Source organism: Aptenodytes patagonicus, chromosome 12 (assembly GCF_965638725.1).
Source record: "Aptenodytes patagonicus chromosome 12, bAptPat1.pri.cur, whole genome shotgun sequence".
NCBI classification, from domain to species: Eukaryota; Metazoa; Chordata; class Aves; order Sphenisciformes; family Spheniscidae; genus Aptenodytes; species Aptenodytes patagonicus.
This window is the reverse complement of record NC_134960.1, coordinates 10240128-10259114: the sequence shown is the minus strand read 5'-3', so window position 1 is coordinate 10259114 and position 18987 is coordinate 10240128. Positions and strand designations below refer to the sequence as shown.

The following is an 18987-nucleotide window of genomic DNA, read 5'->3' as shown; positions in this document are numbered from 1 at the left end:
GCCAGGTCCCACCTGAGCTGAGAAAAGGCTTTCACTAATAATACTGCAATTTCTTCTGAAGACAACAGGGAGGGACAGGGAGGGGATAAGGATTTGGCAGTATGGCTTTCTCACTAGCACAGCTGCTACGTGAACTGTAGCAACAAACTCAGTTTCAACAAGGCCTCAAACCTGATGTTTTTCAACCTTGCCTGGATGCTTACCATTTAGGTTCATTCTGGGGTGCTTTAATAAAAGCAGACTGACTTCCAGAGGTCTTGAGTGAGCTGGCCCTCCTGTTGTCTCTGCTGGAGCCAAGTTACTAAAGTAAAACCCTTTCAGCTATTTTGTTGAGATATGATGGGTATTAGGGGTGTGCTGACTGGGGTACCTCTGTCTCACGGAACCACCCTGAAGATGGCAAGAATTCCTCTGGCTGTGTGGGGAAACTGAAATGATCTATTCATAATTTTCTTACCTTAACAGAATGTAGGGAGTGACTCAAATATGTCCCATCCTTATGGAAATTAATTGTGTTAATGGGATCATTAGAATTTAGAGCTGCTGTCATCAAACTGGTTTTTGCAGCTAATGATGGTTCTTGGGAAGATTATGTCATAATGAAGGCGGAGAATCTGGTCATCTATATATATGTGATCTGACCTGAGCCCTTTCTTTGGGTTTCATTGAGCAATGCACTAATAGAGACAACGTAGGCAAACAGCTGCCACCCTCATCATGAAAATAGAAGGTGCCTCGGTGGTCCTTGCTCTGGCATTTTTCTGCTTCTTCTCAGGTTAGTAACTTCTGTTCTCTGTGCTGAAATCTGGGACTGGCACAGAACACAGCCTGGGAGCTCCTGTAAAGACAGTGAGATAGAGGATTAGAGAGCCCTTATTCTTTAAAAAGCATAGCGGCATAACCAGCAGACCATCATTTTTTACTGTACTACTGGTATTGATTTGATATAACACATTCTTGATAATGGCTTTTTCTCATGCATGTGAAAATGGTGAAGTTCTACTGATAGGTGAAAGTATCTATTTTTATAGAGTTAACAGTTTAAGAACAAACAAGACAACCCAAAACCCTAGTTGTCTAAGTGGAGGAATACAAATTTCCAAACAGGCTGAATTCGCATAAAAAAACTTGGATTTGAACAAAAGTGTAATACAATTTCTGGTAAATTCAGAAAAATGGGAATTTCTTGTCAACACTCTTACTAAGGAATGCATTTTTGTATGGCTACAATAGAGAGACTTCAGCAGGAGCTTAGGCTTGATGCAATGGTCTTTCACTTTACTGCCTATTTACACTGAAAACGAGCTAATGGAGGATTTCTTGATGGTTCCCTGTGATGCCACAGATGATGCAAGAGAAAAGGATGAAACATGTTATACCAGCTCTAAGTGTCTTAGTAGAAAGAAACAGATATCAGCTACCCACCTGCTGACTCATTAATTTGGCAATTTATGTGAAGTACTGCAAATGGAATGGATGTTGAAAAGGAATTTGAAGGTTTGGACAAACAACAATGATAAGGCCTAGCTCTGGTACCCCAATTTTAAGTGAAGATGAAGAAAGCAAAAAATATTTGGGTAAGGTTGATAAAACTACCAAGGCAGTGGGGTAGAATAATAGAGAAACAGTTATTGAATCATCCTTGAAACTTGGATGTTAAGACTGAGAAAAGTAACACGGTAAAGGAGGGCACAAAGATGCAAAAAAGGTATGTGCTTTTTGCATTAGAATGACAAGTGCAATGTTCCAGAAAGTCTCTAATGCGCAGTCCTTTCTATCAGTGTACAATAATGTATTGATTTAGCTTTTTATCTAGAAGTATTTGGGTGGATTAGGAAGCTGCATTAAGTATTTTAATTAAATGCTTTTGATTTAAAATTTCCCTTCAAAGATTTTGTGTGCTTTCATTGGTTTTTTTTTTTATCGCAGATGTTGCCAGCCAAGCTTCAATTAAGGCGAGTCCAAACTTTTCTATTCTGATTCTCCTTTTGTTTTGCCAACTACACTGCTTAATGCATGCTCTGAGCAAAGTCATTTAGATGGACTATACTTAGATATCATAATGCTTTTTCAGTGATGGAAAAAGCAGTGAATTTCTCCATGTTTAGAGACAATGCTTCTGTAATACAGCAGTGGCTCTAGCTGACAGCGTGTCTGGTGCGCTATGCTGAGCACATATCCAAACAGCTCTGGACTGGAAATCTCATGAGATGAAGCTATAGAAATGGCATGAATTGTATTTCTAATGATATATCAGAACTTTGCTTCTGATCCAGCAGAAACCCCTGCTTCTGATAATTCCCAAGTTTGATAATGAAAAGAATTAAGGCAAGTCCTTTGAGTCTCAGAAAATTATTTGATTCAATGACTGAGAAGTCAGCTCTATTCATGTTTTAATCAAACAAGCTTTTGTCTCCTTAGTAAAGACCCTTTTGGAAAACATAGTAGCCAAAAATAACTAAATGGTTCATTGATTCTCCCTAGTCTGCATTTCAGTTACCCAGCAGAAGAGGCAATTGGTTGATGCAGCATTACGCAGTAGTACTGCTCTGCTTCCTAAAAGGATTGTGCTTTTCTGTGCTTCAGTCTTGCGCCTGAATTGCTCTTCAGTCACTCTGGTCAATTCATTACTCTTGCATCCCACTGGCACTTCTAGGGCTATATTTTCCGCTCTTGGCTATATTATAGAGTCCTCCCCTGCAGCGGGTAGCAATTTGCAGCTGTATGCAAATTAAATACGTATTCCTTTTCCCATGAATAATGGCCTTTGCAATGGGTTTTGAACTTTCTTGTTGTCTTTTCTGCCTCGGGAGCCACGAGTGGGGCTCTGGGTGCAGCCTGTACCACGCGTGGTGAGGGATGGGGATGAGCACCGTGGGTAGCCCCAGGCCTGGTGTGAACAGGCTATTGCTGTTGAGAGCACGTAGCCCACCCAAAAAAGCTTAAATGTGAACAAACTGTTCTCACGTTCTTGATGGCCTCCGAGGGAGCCTCCACTGACTGTCCTCTTCTGCTTTTCAGAATGAGTGCATGAAAATCTGGTCACTTCTGCGCAGTGGGAAGTTTTCCTGTCCCACCCACAAGGAGCCTGTCAGCAGCCCGGATGGCAAAGCAGACCTCAACAAGTGCCTGATGTGCCAAAGGCTGCTGTGAGTATCGGCCACCCACTGGTTCATGCGGCTATCCTGCCCGTGTGCAGCATGTCCTCTCCTGTAGCTCTCAGGAGGCTCTGTCTCACTCTGCAGAGTAAAATTTTAGTCCTGGGCCAGATGGACCAGTTTGTAGCTCTTCAGCACACCTCTGAACCCAGTAGTGCTCCCCAGCTCATCACATGGGGGGGAACACCACAGTGTGTGAGGAGCAAATCCAGGGTGAAAACACACGTGGATTTAGTTTCTTGTTTCCATAGATGGTGTTTAATAGAATGGAAACACCTGGATGTTAGGCAGAGAGAAAGGATGGCAAAATGCCCCCAGTGCAGAGATGCTAAATACCTCGGGCATGTCTCACCGAGCTGTAGCCCTAGTGCCGGTGCATCCCGCTGCCTTGCGCAATGGGGAGGTGGGGTTGGCAGGACTGTCCTTCAATCGCTAGCTATTTTGGTTTTATGTCTGAGGACTGCATGCTGCTCTGTCACTCACGCCTCCCTTTCTTGCAGGGAAAGAGACTCAAAAAACAAAGGGAGTGGTGGAGAGGCAAACAGGAATGTGAACTCCTCGGGAGAGGTGAGGTGAAACATCGCTACCAAAGCCAGTTTTATCGGTGCGCCAGGAGCAGGATGATGTGGTGACATTGCATCTTCTGCCTCTGATCCACTTGCTGAGTGTGTTTCCTTGTCTGCGGTGTGGGAAATGCTGGCTTGGCCGATGTGGAAGGGCCTGGCGATGTGTCTGCAATGGGAGCAGGGCAAACATGCTCTGCCTCGGCAAGAGGGTCCGAAGCAGCGTGAGGCTTTGTGCCATCCATGAGCATAAAAGAAACTAAAACTCCTCGCGCCTCCTCCCAGGCAATCTAGTCCCTATCAGGCAATTACCGACATGGCACATATGGTCTGTGCCTGACCCAGAGTATAGGCTAAGGAGGATACCTGCCTATTTATAAGGCACACCATTGGCATCTGACAAATAATTAATAACAATGATGGTGCCTGTGAGCTGTGACTAGGGCAGGGTGTGGGAGCAGGCTGGCTCTAATTGTCCCTTGTTTATCTTGTTGATGCACCTAGCTGGTTTCTTTTACCCATAGCTGTTTTTCTAAGTAGCAGGTCTTTATGTGGAGGGACTTGCCTTTTTGAGCCTTGGGTTTTTATTCTAGGCAGGAGTGAATTGGTTTCCATCAGATAGCGTTGGTTGCAGTGATGTATTTTTTTTTTTTACGTTTGGTTAAGCAGGGTAGCTTTCTAGCTCTTGTGCGTCTGGGCAATTTAAAGGCTTTGTAAAGCATAGCTGTCCTAAGGGAAAGCTTTTTTAAACACCTGACTTGCCAAAGTGTGGTCCTGAAGGCAGAAGGACAGTTTTACAGTGTCAGGAAGAGATGTATGCTGAATTTCTTTGTTCAGCCACAGGTTTTCTGTCTGGCTTTTGGCAAGTAATTTTCTGGACTTGACTTCCCCATCTGCAGAGCTAGGATAAGTTATCAAACCATCTCCTTTACACAATGTGAGGGGTGGAAAAAATGCAGATCACATGGCAGATAACCTTAAAAGTGCTGCGTAAAGGATCCTAAAGGCTTCATATGTAGCATGTGTTTCTTATGCTACAAACCTGCTTGCGCGTCCTGAAAGTCAAAGGAAATATGTTCAGAGGAAATTAAAGACCAGACTGAAATGCTTAAGCAGGTTTTGCTACAAAAGCCTTTTGTGAAAGAGTGCTTTGCTTCAGTTAATGCATAATGTCATGTTAAATGGAAGGTAAAAATGCCCACCTCTTACTCTAGCATACCTGGAAAGAGGGTGTACAAGAATTTTTTTTAATGCCTGCAGCTTCATCTTTTTACTGTGCATGGATTTTAAAATTCTTGGTAGTGTGTTCATTCATAAGAGATGGGAAAACTGATTTCCTCATTCAAAATTCACTAAGAAATTGTTGCTTTTATACTTAAAGCAAAACCTAGGTCCTTTGGGCAGGCTCTTGCATGTCTTATCTATTAGAAATAAGACTACCCAGGATGCAAAAGACAAATGTGCTCATCTAAACATATGGATTTATTTGTTTTATGTTGCGTGCTATAGTTTAAGAGAACACATCAGGCAAACTATGGTTTTCCACTGAGTTATGCCTCAAGGAAATGAAACAGTGTGAAACGTAATTCATTGGTGTATAATTCTTTGTGGATTTGTGGGAGATGCATCTCTCTCTGTCAGCATATCTGTGACAACCCATGTTTTTGGTGCTTCCACAGGATGACTGCAGAGAGTTTCAGGATCTCTTTGAGAAAGGGAAACTTTCCTGCACCAGAGAAAATGACCCTGTCCGGGATTCCTCTGGGAAGCAACACAGCAATAAGTGCATCATGTGTGCAGAGAAGTTGTGAGTAGAGGAAAAAACAGCTTTTTCGGTTAGATTGAGAAAGCGGCTGTTGGAGTGACCCGGCTGCTGATGCCAGTGGATGGGATCACTCGCTCCTCCTCCAGCTGGTGGCAGGGGAAAACCTCTTGCTCCCTGGAGCACTGTGGTGTTCACTTTCTCATCTTGCTTCTCTTACAGCAAAAGGGAGAATGAGCAGAAGTTATCTAAAAACAGACAAGGAAAAGATAAGGTGAGATTAAAGTATTAGGTAGGTCAATATAAAACTTTATTGGATTTTCACCCAAGATGGAGAAAAGACAACATTATTCTACTGAGTTGCTCTGTCTCTACTGATTTAACTTTGAGATCCACTTTCCTTTCCCTCCTTATTTCTTGTTCACTTGGGGGATTCAAGAGCATGAACAACTTGCCTGAATGTTATGGTCTATCCCATTGACCTGTGGATTTAGGGACAGGCAAATCCCATCAGAATAAGAAACCGGCTGTGCTGTACTGTCCTGAAACCTGGCTCGAGGGTGGAGAAGCCAGTGCTGCTGAGGGTGCTAATTAGGTTAAAATGAAAAATCTGGGTGAAAAACTCTGAAAAGTTCAAGACATCATTATATTCTGGGAGGAGAGCTCAGCCCTGCGCTATCTCCATGGGCCTGTAGCTCAGTTTTAGCTTTTCTCATTGGAAACTGTTCTCACCATGCTGCCATTTGCCACCTTTGCCCTGCCACCCTGCAGCCACTGTGCCCCTGTGCACTGATGCTTTCCTGGCAAAAGCAGTTCTGTAAGAGGGGGGAAGAAAGTCCCTTTCCAACACTTACCTTTCGATTTCTGCCATGGCAGGGACTGGTGTGATCCCCTTAAGCTCAAATCTTGGGGATAATCCTGTTTCAGTGCTTTTCCTAAAGATTTTGGCACAAAGAAATGAAAGTGTGGGTGAAATTTGCTGATGGCAAAGCTGGGAGGGAGGATCAGCAGGGGAGGATCAGCAGATCACTCAGGACTAATTGGATAGTGCTGAGGCCTGGAGTAATAGAAATAAGATAAAATGTAATAACAGTGCAAGATCACAGAGCCAGTGATTAACAAGAATTCCTGCTTGTTAGAATTCCTTACTGTTAGAAGTGACAAAGGATAAAGCCCTGCATTAGTGGGTCAGGGGTGCGACAGGCCATGAAAAAGGCAAATGCAAGTCTTGAATGTGCTCAGCGAGGTTTTTGCAGCAGAGGTCGGGAAGTTAACAGAGCTCCGGAAATGCTAGTTCAAAGGAAGGCTATTTGAGAGGCTACTAGGGGAAGGCAGATCCGTCTTGGAGACGGAGGATTGGGGTGCTGGGCTGGTCGCAGGGATGGAGGCACAGAGGGGCTGGGAGAGCTTTTCCGGGCTTGTTGGGGAGGGAAAGCATTGCCTGAACTGCACAGGGGTGTGAGCACACGCTGGTGATGGGGAGAAGCAGTGAGCCTCTCGGGCAGTCCCTCTGAGGTGGGGTGCGACATTTACTTCTGATGAGAGCAATGCAATGTGGCTGCTGACCGCAGCAGGTGCAGGCTCATCCTGTGCTGGATCATCTCTCTCCTACCCATGGCTAGTTTGGCTCTAGGGAGATGTGGGGGTTTGTACTGAGTGTTTTGCCAGCGTTAGTCCAGCAGCAAAGCTGAGGTGCCCCGGGTGGGATGCAAGACACAACGCTGGGGAAATCTTCCCCTGGCAGACAGGACGAGGTGCTGGAAACTTCTGAGCAGAGCAAAGGATGAGGTCAGTGACCTGCTAAGGACCTTAATGCAAGCTAGCCAAAACTCCTATGCACAAAATGGGCAGAAAATTGCAAGTATTAAAACCAATTTGTAAAAAAAAAATAGAGTAAGTGGGATCCAGTTATTTATCTGTACTTGCTGTTTGGAATCTGCTATTGCAGTGTCTGAAATAGTTGAAAGTAGGGGGATTGAATGTTTACATCCATGTTACATAATAGGGGCAAATTAACATAGTTTCTGTACAGTGATTTTGAACAGGGAACAAATTAATCATTCTCTCTCCAAACAACCTTCCACTGCTCATGGTCTATTAAGTATGTTTGCATTGTACTTTTATGTTTTAACTGCTGCTTCTTGATTGACACGTCCCAAAGTGTGGTTGGTTTTGGGGGTACTACTCGCTTTGTAAATGAAATTATTATCTGAGCTACAATCTGGGAAAAGGCTGTAGCTGTGTATTAAGGATGTTGGGAGAAGTGGGAGGGACTTCATTACTGTATTGGTCACATCACTGGCATGCTTTGAATAGCCCGACAAGGAGAATAATAATTAGTTGGACCATACTAGAAAACTCCCAACACGTGCTGTGCAGGCAGAGGGACCCATAATTTTTCTGACTCACTCCTCTGTTTAGATACTAAGTGGCTGGTGCTGCACACCCTCTTCTCTTGCCCACACCCAGGCTCTCCTGTGATGCATTTGTGATGGTTCAATGCTTTCCTGGCAGAAAACCCCACATTTCTAAGATCAATAAGGTGAGGAGGACAGGGTGCCCTAATCGCTGCCTTCTTTCTGCAGGATGACTGCAGTGAGTATCGCTCCCAGTTTGAAGCTGGTGGACGACTGTCCTGCACAAGGGAGAACGACCCTGTTCGGGATTCCTCTGGCAAGCAGCACACCAACAAATGTCTCATGTGTGCTGATAAGTTGTGAGTACAGCTTCCTCTGAGCAACAACAGCAAAGAGGGAAACCTGCTGCTGTGAAACCGCAGCTTCTGCCTGAGGAGCTGCATCTAGGCGATGCCTGGGAGAGAGTCCTGAATCCCAGTGGCCCTCCAAGAGATGCTCTGGCAGTAGGGCTCCGGCCATTGCCCCTTTTCCCCACTTCCCTTTTGGCACGAAGGGCCCAGGGGCAGGTGAGAAGCAGCGTGGAGTAGAGGAGGAGAAGCAAGGTTGATAGAGAGCAGCCCCTTTCCCAGGGGACTGGCTGGTGCGAGCAGCTCCTGAGGAGTTTCCCACGTGTGTACTTTGCCTTCCAGATGCGCTCTCTCTACATATGCATATGCCCATAGAGCATATGCAGAAGGAGCCCTGATATGAAAGCAGCCACCTGGATCCAGGATGTAGCATACAGTGGGAATGGTGAGGAGAAGGGAGAAGGCTTAGGGGTGGGAATTAGGAACAGGACCACCAGGAACAGGGACTGTGGATGGGGAAGTGGTGCCTAATGGCATGACACTTACTTACAGGGCAGCCCTAGATCCCGGTGGCACTTGCACTGCCATATCGCTCCCTTTTCCTCCTCTCCCCTTCTTTCAGCAAAAAGGAAGCTCAAAGAGGAGGTCAGTCTGGTGGAACTGCCCAGCGCAACAAACCGCTCACTTCGGAGAGAACAAACCAGGTGAGATGGAACTTGGAGCCTGCCCTGAGCTCAGATAAAGGGGCTGGTGAGAGTCTGTGGGATCCTGATGGCCAGGGACTATCTGTGGTTAGCTTGGGGTGACCATGGTGCTTGGGATGCTGGAGCCAGCTAATGATGGGGGAGAAGCAGATTGTATTGCAAAGCCTTGCTAATTTGTGGGATGGACCTGTGTGTAAGCATACAAAGTGGGCATGTTTGGACCTGACAGAACAGCCCCTCTTGCTTTCCTGATGGTGTGATGCTATATGTGAGATAAAGGGCAGGTTCAGACTCCCCACAGTCCTGTCAGCCCTCAGATGATGACACTTGGTGGGTATTAAAGCCTGTATGGAGCAAGCATCAAACCTGCTTCTCCAGGAACAGCCCTGCAACATCCTAAGTCTGGGAGGAGGAGGGGGGGAGGACAGGAGCTGCTTTAGCTTTGCTTCTTCTCTAGTTGTATAAAAGTTGTTTCTATGCTTGGTTGTTGAATGTGATCCTGCCCCTTTTGCAGAAGAGCTGCGGTGGTTCAGGATCACAGCAGGGTGTGAATGAGAGACGTCCCTTCTCGTCGAACAGAGGGTGAGTACAGCAGCAGCCTGTCCCCCTGACCACCCCACAAGCCCTGGCACTGGTTTCTGCTCCCTTCTACCTACATGTTTTTTTTCCTAGGGGTGGTTAGGAGGTTAATTGGAGCAGGAATAGTTCAGTAGCACGCAAGTGGCACTGCCTGGGATGGAGAATTGAATGCTGCAGTGTTTGGTGCTTAGTACAGCACTTCTCCCCACTGGCTAAGCCGGTGATGGGGAAGAGATGTGTAGAGTGGGGCATGTTTTTCATGCAAGCAAAGCAACCCTTGCTCCTTTTTGTCCTTGACTTTCCTGTGCACGAAGCACCAGTGATTGCTGTGCTCAAAATCCTTCTCAGGACACCTTTGCTCAGCAAACCCTGTCTCCTGACAGGGCATGTCTGCTGCCTGGCCCTGGCTCATCTTCACCCGCTGGCTCAGAGGCAGTGCCTGGTGCACCATGTGCTTTCTGGGCACTGGTGAGGCACTCCTGTTTGTTTTATAGCTGCTGGACCTGAGCAGGACTCGGTGCTTTTTCAGAGCCTTTGCTGGGGAGCTCTGAGATTTCTTGCTTTTGGCTCCTGTAGTCCCTTCATCTCCCCACCCACCAAGCAATGCTGGTGGACAGACAGGGTTGCAGAGACCTGGGGTGGTCATGCACTTGGGTTGTGCAGAGGGCAAGGTTTGTCCTGCTGTTGGCTGCCTCCCTGTTAGCATGTGGCTGGGGGCTTCTTGCCCTCTCCTCTCCTGGTGGGTGGGTGCTTCCATAGTGCAAGCAGCTCCCCAAGGGCTGTGGGGGTTTGTGGGGAGGGTGGGTTCACACTGTGCTCCCCCTGTTCTGGAGGGGTGTGATGAGCTGCCTCTCTGCTCTCTCTCCCTGACAAGCCCACAAGGAAATATGGCTCAGAGCGGCAGGAACTGCAACCTGGCACCTGGCCACAAGGCGCAGAACAGAGACACCGACACCTACCAGCTGGTAAACCCACCTCCTGCATCTCGGATGGCATCTGCATGGGCAGAAACAGGGACCTGTCCTGTTGGGTGCTCCTTCACTGGTGCTGAGCCCCTGCTGGCTCCTTTCCCAGCAGCTGCTCCCATTCCTGCTGTGACCCTAAAGCTTCTCACTTGGCCTCATGTCCTTGGAAGGGTTTGAATGAGTGAAAGCATCTGTATCTCAATGCTAGCCCCTGTATCCCCTGGCACTGAAGCAGAGGGAAGGGGAGCAGGGCTGGATGTGCCCATACAGGACCCTTCTAAGCCAGTTTTGCTTCTGGTGTTGGTTCCTTATGGAAGTACATCAGCTGTGAGGGTACTGGCCTTGAGCTCTGGCTACGTGTGGGGCAGGCATCCAGCCTAAGTGGGGCAAGGAGTGCCACCCCTCACATGTTGACAAGGTGCTGAGTCAAAGGCCGTGGCTGGAGCAGGGTGATGGAGCTGACCAGGGGATGAGGACAAGGTTTGGCAGGGGAGGGAGTGCTAAAGGGGGAAACACTTGAGTGATAGATGTGTATGGAATAAGATGGGAGGAAGATGAAGGTGTCTGCTTTCCCTTGTCTCCACAAAAAGAAAATGCAGTAGTTTAATGAAGCTAAAAGTGGAAAATATGAAACTAATAAGAGAAAATAAGTTACCATAAAAAGAGAGGCTAAACTGTGGATCTCGCTGTCACAGGGTGTTGTCAAGGGCTAGGATGGTTAAAAAAAAATGACCTGATGTTTTAATCCCTCCAGCATTTGTATGCAGTAATTTAAATAACATTTTGGCAATGTGTTTCTGTGGGGCTGGAGGGACCTTACTATGAACTGCCTTAACTCTCTCTGAAGCCCCTGTCACTGACCACTTCTAGAAAAGGGATAACTGAGTAAAAAAAAATCCTGGTAGGTGGTTCAGGTACAGCAATTTTGATGCATTCCAGAGGAAACATTAGGCGTAATAACTCCAGTCTGTCTCAGGGTTTAGTGGTATTTCCTGGTAGCACTGGGGGAGGAGTGGATGCTGATGAGCCTGACTGATGAGAGGTGATTCAGAGAGCAAATCTGCTCCGCTCCTCTCCTCTTTCCAGGGCCACCCGTGGGTTTTGTCACAGGCAGCTCCAATTCCCCAGAGCCAAAGGAGTGGTGGTACTGGCTGCTGGGACCTGTGATATGTGGGGCTGCTGGTGGGGTGGCTGCCTGCCCTGGCAGTAATGCAGGCACACGGGTCATACTGCAGGCAGCAATGTCTTGCACATAGGAAGGCATCTAGCAGTGAATTGCAAAGGTCAGTGTTGTCTGCTTTCATGTCATCAGTAATTACCCAGATGAGAGAGGAAGCAGCACATTAATGAAATTAGCAAGTGATGCTTAACCAGCAGGTGCTATCACAGCACCCCAATGTCACCAACCCCCCCGTGCCGCCTGGCATGAAACCTTCCTTCCCTGTGGTGCTTCCTGCCCCATGGTGCTGTTGATAAACCATCAGTTTGTGCTAAATGGTGCATCTCTAGGTGGGACAGGAGGCCGAATGTCCTCTCCGTCCCAGCTGCAGCTCTCTTCTGATTGCACCATTTGCAGTTGTTGCAACATGTCTTATAGCACCCGGAGAAGGGGATGGGAACCCATTAGTCACTCCTCATCTCGGTCTTTTTTCAACACCTGGAACAGAGGTGGGTGGCCAGGCTGAGGAAGGGGCTGTGTGTGTGCCAGGGAACAGGCTGTGGTATCTCTGACCTCTGCTGTTTGAAATTTGCTATGACTCTGCAAGCACCTGCCCTGGTGTCCTTGTAGGGTGGAGACCTAAGTGTGAGAGGCTTTTTGGGGTCCCCAAAGGCCACTCCTTCTGTTATGAGTTTGTCCTGGTTGTGCCACGTGTGGTTTGTAAGGAAAGCTGTGTCTAAATGTTCCTGTTGTCATGCTCAAGAGGAAACAAGAGGGCACCCTTAATTAGTCATAGCTGCTCATATATGTTTGTGTCTCTGAATTCATTGGGTGTCAGAAGTTGTGCTGCATGTTGCACCGCCCTTGGGCAGTGGGAGTCTGCTGTAGAGGTTTTTCAATAATTTTGGCCAATGGGTTTCATCTTTGTTCTTGGAGATGAAACGGCATCAAAGCCCTGATAAGGAGGACTAGGGACAGGTAGCAGAAGTTTTCATCTTCTTGTGGATCCCTGGTGAGAGAAATAAACCTGCCCTGGACCAATGTGCCAAGGTGGATCAGATGAATGAGTCTGTGCCGGGCAGGGAGGGCTCTGTCCCCAAAAGCTTGGCTGGCTGGTCCTACAAGAGACACTAGATCTTTACAAGCCTGGCCTTGCTGGAGGTGTGGTGGATGTGCTGCAGGGCAGAGGGGCCCCATGGCAAAGCTTGGTTTGTAAGCGCTTTTAAGTCACGTAAAGGAGGATCTTGCAAGTGAACCAGCACCAAATGTGATTTCTTTCTCTCTTCAGCTGGACTGTGATCGAATTCTGCACGGGGTAAAGGGTGGAAGGATTTTCTGCAGCAAATCCTCACAACCAGTCTGTGGCACTGATGGGAAAACATACAAAAATGAATGTGACTTGTGTTCAGCTGCCATGTGAGTAGGCGGAGAGATTTCAGTAATACAGGGCCATCCACCATTCCCGAGTGTCTTTTGCAGCACAGTGTTTGTTTTGATATATCATGACTCACTATCAAGTGTGTCCTTGGTGCCTTGCTGTTAAGCAAACATAGATCAAAATGCCTGAGATTAATCTGATGACAGCTAATTAAGATACATAAGTTTCCAGAGTCCCCTATTCCCTTTCTGCCAGATCATAAGATTGTTTGGGGAGTAATAAATGAGATCATATTGGAAGTAGCATCAAGGTATTAAGGAGTCCACAGAGGACTGTCATGCCGATGGCAGAGAGCTGTGGCATTGCAAGTGAATAATAAGCAATGTCTTGTCCTCCCTTTGCAGGAGAGCTTCAAACTACATTACGGTAAACTATCGAGGTGAATGCCGAAAGCCTGCACCTGAAGTGGTAAGTGGCATGCCACGGCTGGGCTGGGGAAACATCAATCTCTTCCTTTCCCCTTGTGAAACTCCGCTCTTGGCACCATCTCAGCTTGGGGGGGCCTGATCTGGGCAGCCACAGTGGAGAGTGAAAAATGAGAAGTAGTTGGCAGCCAGTCACCAGCTGCCCTGCTGTGTTCTTCAGCAATAGCTGGGGGGGGTCAACACCTTGACCCTGCAGGCGGGTTAACTAACAGGTTAATTGAAAGAACAATTAACTAAACTAATGGGTTAATTAAAGCCATGCTCTGTGGCTGCTCTTCAGCCATGTGGTGCAGCACACTGCAGTACTGTTAGGGTCAGCCTGGGGAGTCCTGCAAGTTGGGAGGGCTCGGCTGTATCGCAGGCTGGGAGGGAAGAGGGGTATTGGAGCCCCCGATCTCCTTTTTTTTCTTTTTTTTTTTCCCCTGGGGTGAGGTGTTGCTGACAGGTGGGAAAAAATGGCCACCCAAAGTGCCTCTTGGCATCCTGTTTCTCACTCCAAGTGTGTGCTGGGGACCCAGCCTGGCCCCCACATCTGTGGCGGGATCATTAGAGTCCCAGGAGTGGGGTGCTCATGGTCCAGATGTTTAAATACAGGTTCAGACTTGGATTTAATATATAACCTGGGCATGGTCTCCATGTTTTACCTAGGCTGTAGGGTAGGAGTGACATGTCTGGGAAAACATCTGGCTTTCCTCTGGGGACTTTGGTGAGGCCAGAAAGACTAGAACTGCATCAACCATAAAGGGCTCATTTCCTAAAAAACATTCAGAGGGATGGTTGGGAAATGAAAATTATTCACTAAGTGGCATACTTTTGGGAAAGGTCTTGAGCCTTGACATCTTGTGTGATCCCATATAGCAGATGAGTTAAATATTTCTCAGTCGTGCTTTGTCTTTCCACCAGTGGCAGCTTGGCAGTCTCCAGCACTTTGATTTGCAGCCAGGGTCTGCGTTTGTGTCTCTTGAGTGTGCGGGATGCTTTGTAACACCCAGGGGGGACTGTCTTCCGTATTGGCATGAACTCTTGAGAAACTGAATATTCATCCCCAGGGGAAATAGTAAGATTTGTTCCCACTCTCCAAACCTGGAGAGAATCAAAATATTGAACCAGCCAAACGGAGAAGTTCTGTAAAGTTTTGGATAGGAGCTTTGGCTTCTGAATATGAATTTGGTATCAATGTGTTTGTAGGCAACAAAGAGCTTTCCTGTGGGATAGCTATCATGCCATAGCATCATGCCATGCCTTCCTCTGCTCAGTGCCAGGATGCCAGCAGATCCCCAAAACACTAAAAAGTAAACATCCCAGCTCCTCTCCCCTTCTTCTGTAAAGCAGCAAAGTGCTCAACTTTGTTTAAAGTTGATGAAATTGTAGCCCGGAGAGAAATAATTTTGCCTGTTATCTTACTGGAGGCCTTCATGTATTGACCTTTAGTGTGATGGAGCCACTCTTGGCTCGTGTATTCTGGGAACGCAGGGAGACCAGGCACTATGCAAGCCTGTTGGTGACTGTGCTTACACTGCCCAAGACAGATGAGATTTGGTATACTATGAGATTTGGTATACTATGACAACTGAAAAATAGAGAGGATTCCCACAAAACTCTGCCTGGTCTGGAATTCCTTACTGGTTTGTGTTTTACCAAGCTGTTACAGCTCTCAAGCCTTTGCAATTAGAGGAATACGCCATTTACTGAAAGTCAGACAGCTTGTAGCTATGTTAAGTATTCCAAGGAGAGTTGAATGCAATTAAAAGGGAAAGTGATGAGTTTTTTCCCTGGGGTAAAAAAAAGCCAACCCCCCCCCCCCAATGATTTATTCCTTATTTATGTATATTATGTTACCTGAAGAATCAGATTGGAAATTTATGGAAGCCCATTTCCTTGGAAAACCTTTTGAGTCCTTCAAAGACTTTCCCTATTTCTCAGCTGGAAGCTTATGAACAATGAACAGAGCAATGTTATTTTCAGCACTGAAATTCACAGTAACTTGCAGTATAATGAATTCTCTTTTCTACTGAGGATCCAGGCACTCAACATATGCTACTTAAAACCCAGAGGAAACCAGCTCCAGTGGTGCTTTTGGCATCAGAAGTTGTTTTAGACAGTTGCAATGTGCAGAACGAAAATGCAAAGGCCTCTCTAAGCTTTGGAGGAAGATAAGAAATTGTTACCCAAAAATGTAGTATTTCCTCGAGTTATATTTTGAAATTATCCATGGAGGGTGCTGGGTTGACTGACAAAATGTGTGTCCAAGTTGCCTCATTCCTTCACAGCTCATTATCTGCATCCACTCCTGCCTGCAAAGCTCCTACTGGATTTCCAGGTGTTTCTGGCAACTCTGCCTGCCTGGTGACCAGATTGCCATCAGGGAGGGATGCTCGTAGGAAGGGATGAGAGCAGTGTGGATGAGAGAGATCTGACACTAAAGGGTGTGTCTGTGCACTGCTGTGGTGGAAAACCTTGCTGCAGAGAGCCTGTCCCCGGGGCCTTGGGCTGGCTGGTGTCTGGGCTCACCACCTTCCCCGGGAGGTCTGTGCCATAACCAAATTCCTTTGATCCCGTGCTGCTTTACTGTGGATGAATGTAGGTCTGAGTCCTGGGTTTAGATATCTTTTTTGGTAAGCTAGCTGGCCACTAGGTCCTGCAGTGCTGTGTCATACGGGTGAACTAATTATGGGTCTTTCCAGTACATTTCACTTTTAATGCTGCATATCTTGCAGTTCCTTTATTTGTTCAAAGGTTTTTCCACCAATCACCCATGTGATAGTCACCAGTCTGCCCATGTTAATCAATAGGTCAGGAAAAAAGGACATATCCAGTTTATCCTTTTTTTTAAATTTGTTTCTTAACAGATAACTCCCAGGGTTGCAATGGGCAAGTCCCAGTTTTCTTACAATGCTCTTTATTTTGTCATGTTTCTTTTTAAGGTGGCAGAAGGAGGAAAAAGAAAAAGCAGGACCTTTCCCAGTTAGGTAGTAGGTGTGGAAAGCACCTAGCTTCAGGCTGAAATTAGTCTTGTTTTCCTAGGCTGGCAGCAACCCAATGTGCCTGCCCTGGTGCCAGGCTCTGCTGCAGTTGTTTCATGTGGCCGCTGAGCTGGCCGGAGGGGCTGTCACACAGATACTAGTGCTCTGCAAGTGTCACACAGCAGTGGTCATGCTTGGGGATGGACTTATTTTTTGCTCTTTCTTTCCAGAAATAATGGAGTTCAAACTGCCAGCAAACACCAGGGATCTGCTGTGACCAAAGGTACAGAGGGGGGGGCAGTGACTTACCCCCTTTGAGCCAGCCTGTCCTTTGGAGGTTGCATTTCACAAGGGTTGGAGTGTTCAACCTTGCCTGGGGCAAAGGGCTCTGCAGTGTGCTTTTTCCTCTTGCTGCAGCCAGGGGATGGTGGGGCTGAGCTCGTGGGAGTGTGCAAACTTTTCTAGTGCTTGCAGTGGTGGGCTCTGCCCATTCCTTTCCCCCCCCGGCTCTGGTTTTTCAGCCAAGCTGTCCCTGCAGAGCAGGAAGGATGCTGGCAGAGCAGCGTGCTGCTGTTCCCCATTGCGGTGAGAGAGGGGTGGCTCAGAACCCCTACAGAGCACAGGAGCATCACAGCTTTGAGGTTTCCTTGTGGTCCTTTCAGGCCCCTTTGCTGTCTGGGACTATAGTAATAAACTGTCTCCTCCTGTCTTCCTAGGGCAAGTAAAGGAAGAGTTGATGTCAAGCATCAGGGGAGCTGCTGAGTCCCCAGGACTGCCAGAGCTGCCTTCATTCCCTTCTGCAGTGAATGGGGCCTGCCCTTGCTCAGGTGGAGGGCGAAGGGCTGTGGGGACCCAGTGGTGTCTTCCTGGGTCTGCCCCACACGTGCCATTGCGGTCTCTGCTGCCTCGCTGTGTCTTAGCGTGCTTCTACAATAAAGATAACTCAGCAGCTTCATGTCACTCTTCTTCACTAAGCCTCACAGGAGGGACGCAGGGGTCCCCACTCCAGCTTTACACCACGTGTCCCTTAGGCAATAAGCAAGTGCAGAGGCCCCTGGGGTGCACCAGCTGCTGTAAATACCCAGTGAAGATATTGGACCTGAGGAGGAAGAGCGTGGTCTGGGGTTTTGTGAGGAGGAACTGGGGCTCAGGTTATCTCTGACTCATTGTGGGGTCTTGGGTCAATCACTTCACCGCCCTTTCAGCCCTTTTCTCTTGCCTGTAAAACAGACATTAAAAGATACTTACCTACCTCAGAGGGTTGTTTTGAGATTTAATTGGTTTACATTTGGAAACCCACAGAGGAAAATTGGTTTTAAAGCTCCCCAAGTATTGGGCTGGCAGTTTAACTGTTGCAGTAAGTGGCCTCTTCTACCCTCCTCATCTGAGGCACTGGGAAATCCAGACCACTTTGAGCAGTTGTGGGAAGTTAGATACACCCTGACTAGTCATGTTAGATGGTGGGCAAGCCCTGCCCTACTGAAGCTGGAGTTGGGGGCACAGCTGGGAAGGTCTCTGAGATCTGGAGGTGTGAATTTGGCCAGCAGCATTTCTTGCTCTAAGAGGGCAGAAGTGCTGATGGTGCCCTTGAGGCAGTGCTGACCAAGCAGAAAGCTCAGCCATCTTGGTGGACCATCAGCACGTGCTTTTGGGTCATCCTTCTGCCTTGGCCTGAACTTCCTTCCCCAAACAAGGCCCTGTAGGCACAAGGGCTCTGCCAGTGCCTATCCCAGGAGCCATCTCCTGCAGGGGAGGGGTCCTTCCTTTGTGGTCCTGGTGCTATGGGGAAGATAGTGAAGTGAGAAGTTCCATGGTGTTGAATGGCTTAAGTTATTTAAGGAAAAGTATTGTTGTTTTGAGATGTAACTGATTTACAGACAGTTCTAATTCATTTATAGTCTGAGACTATTTTAAGATGAAGCCAGGGCTTTGAGCTGAAGGCTTCCCTGGCTAGTTGGGGGCAATGCATCAGAAAGTGGGGCGGGATTTACAAAGCAGGAGACTCTGGTGGTGGGTTAACAGAAATCTGCTGGCAGTTTGCACGCACTTCCTGTACTTTCTTCTATAGCTGTTACTTAAAGCAAATACATTCTTTATTTGTGTAAACTTTATTGTGGGGCATTTCCAGAAGACCTTGAGTGAACACACACAGTGTTTGAGTCCATTTTAGCTGTGACCTGATCTGTAAACATTTTCTGTTGTGGATAAGGCTGGAGTGACTTTCCAGATTTTGGCAAGATTTTACCTAATACCAATTAATTTCACTCCCACCAAAGACAGATTTTTTTCTTTTCAATTAAGTTATCAAATCCTTTTTTTCTACTGCAGTTAATGAGAATTGATTTTTAAACTCTCAAAATGCTTACGCATGCATCACATTTTATTTCTGCTGGTAATAATAAAATCTGATTTTATTATCAGCAGACTCTGACATAAGTAGTTGTTAATATTTTGTATGCTGATTTTTAATGTGAGCAAACACTATGATTTAGAAATAAATTATTAATGTGTATCCCTATGTGGAAAATCCCCTCACCAAGTACAGTCACCAGGTTGTCACCTGATAC

The 18987-nt window shown here is 47.0% G+C and overlaps 1 protein-coding gene across 1 annotated transcript; it reads left to right on the top strand.

The window, feature by feature from the left end:
- The first annotated feature begins 674 nt into the window (after positions 1–674).
- On the top strand, positions 675–17676 carry LOC143166127 (serine protease inhibitor Kazal-type 5-like). The gene is made up of 14 exons (XM_076350228.1): positions 675–775; positions 1930–1955; positions 3022–3149; positions 3659–3725; positions 5401–5528; positions 5706–5757; positions 8069–8199; positions 8810–8891; positions 9406–9473; positions 10345–10435; positions 12883–13010; positions 13377–13440; positions 16651–16703; positions 17137–17676. Exons 1-13 carry the CDS (start codon positions 718–720, stop codon positions 16654–16656), a joined length of 1029 nt encoding a protein of 342 aa, XP_076206343.1. The 5' UTR covers positions 675–717; the 3' UTR covers positions 16657–16703; positions 17137–17676.
- The last annotated feature ends 1311 nt before the right edge of the window (positions 17677–18987 follow it).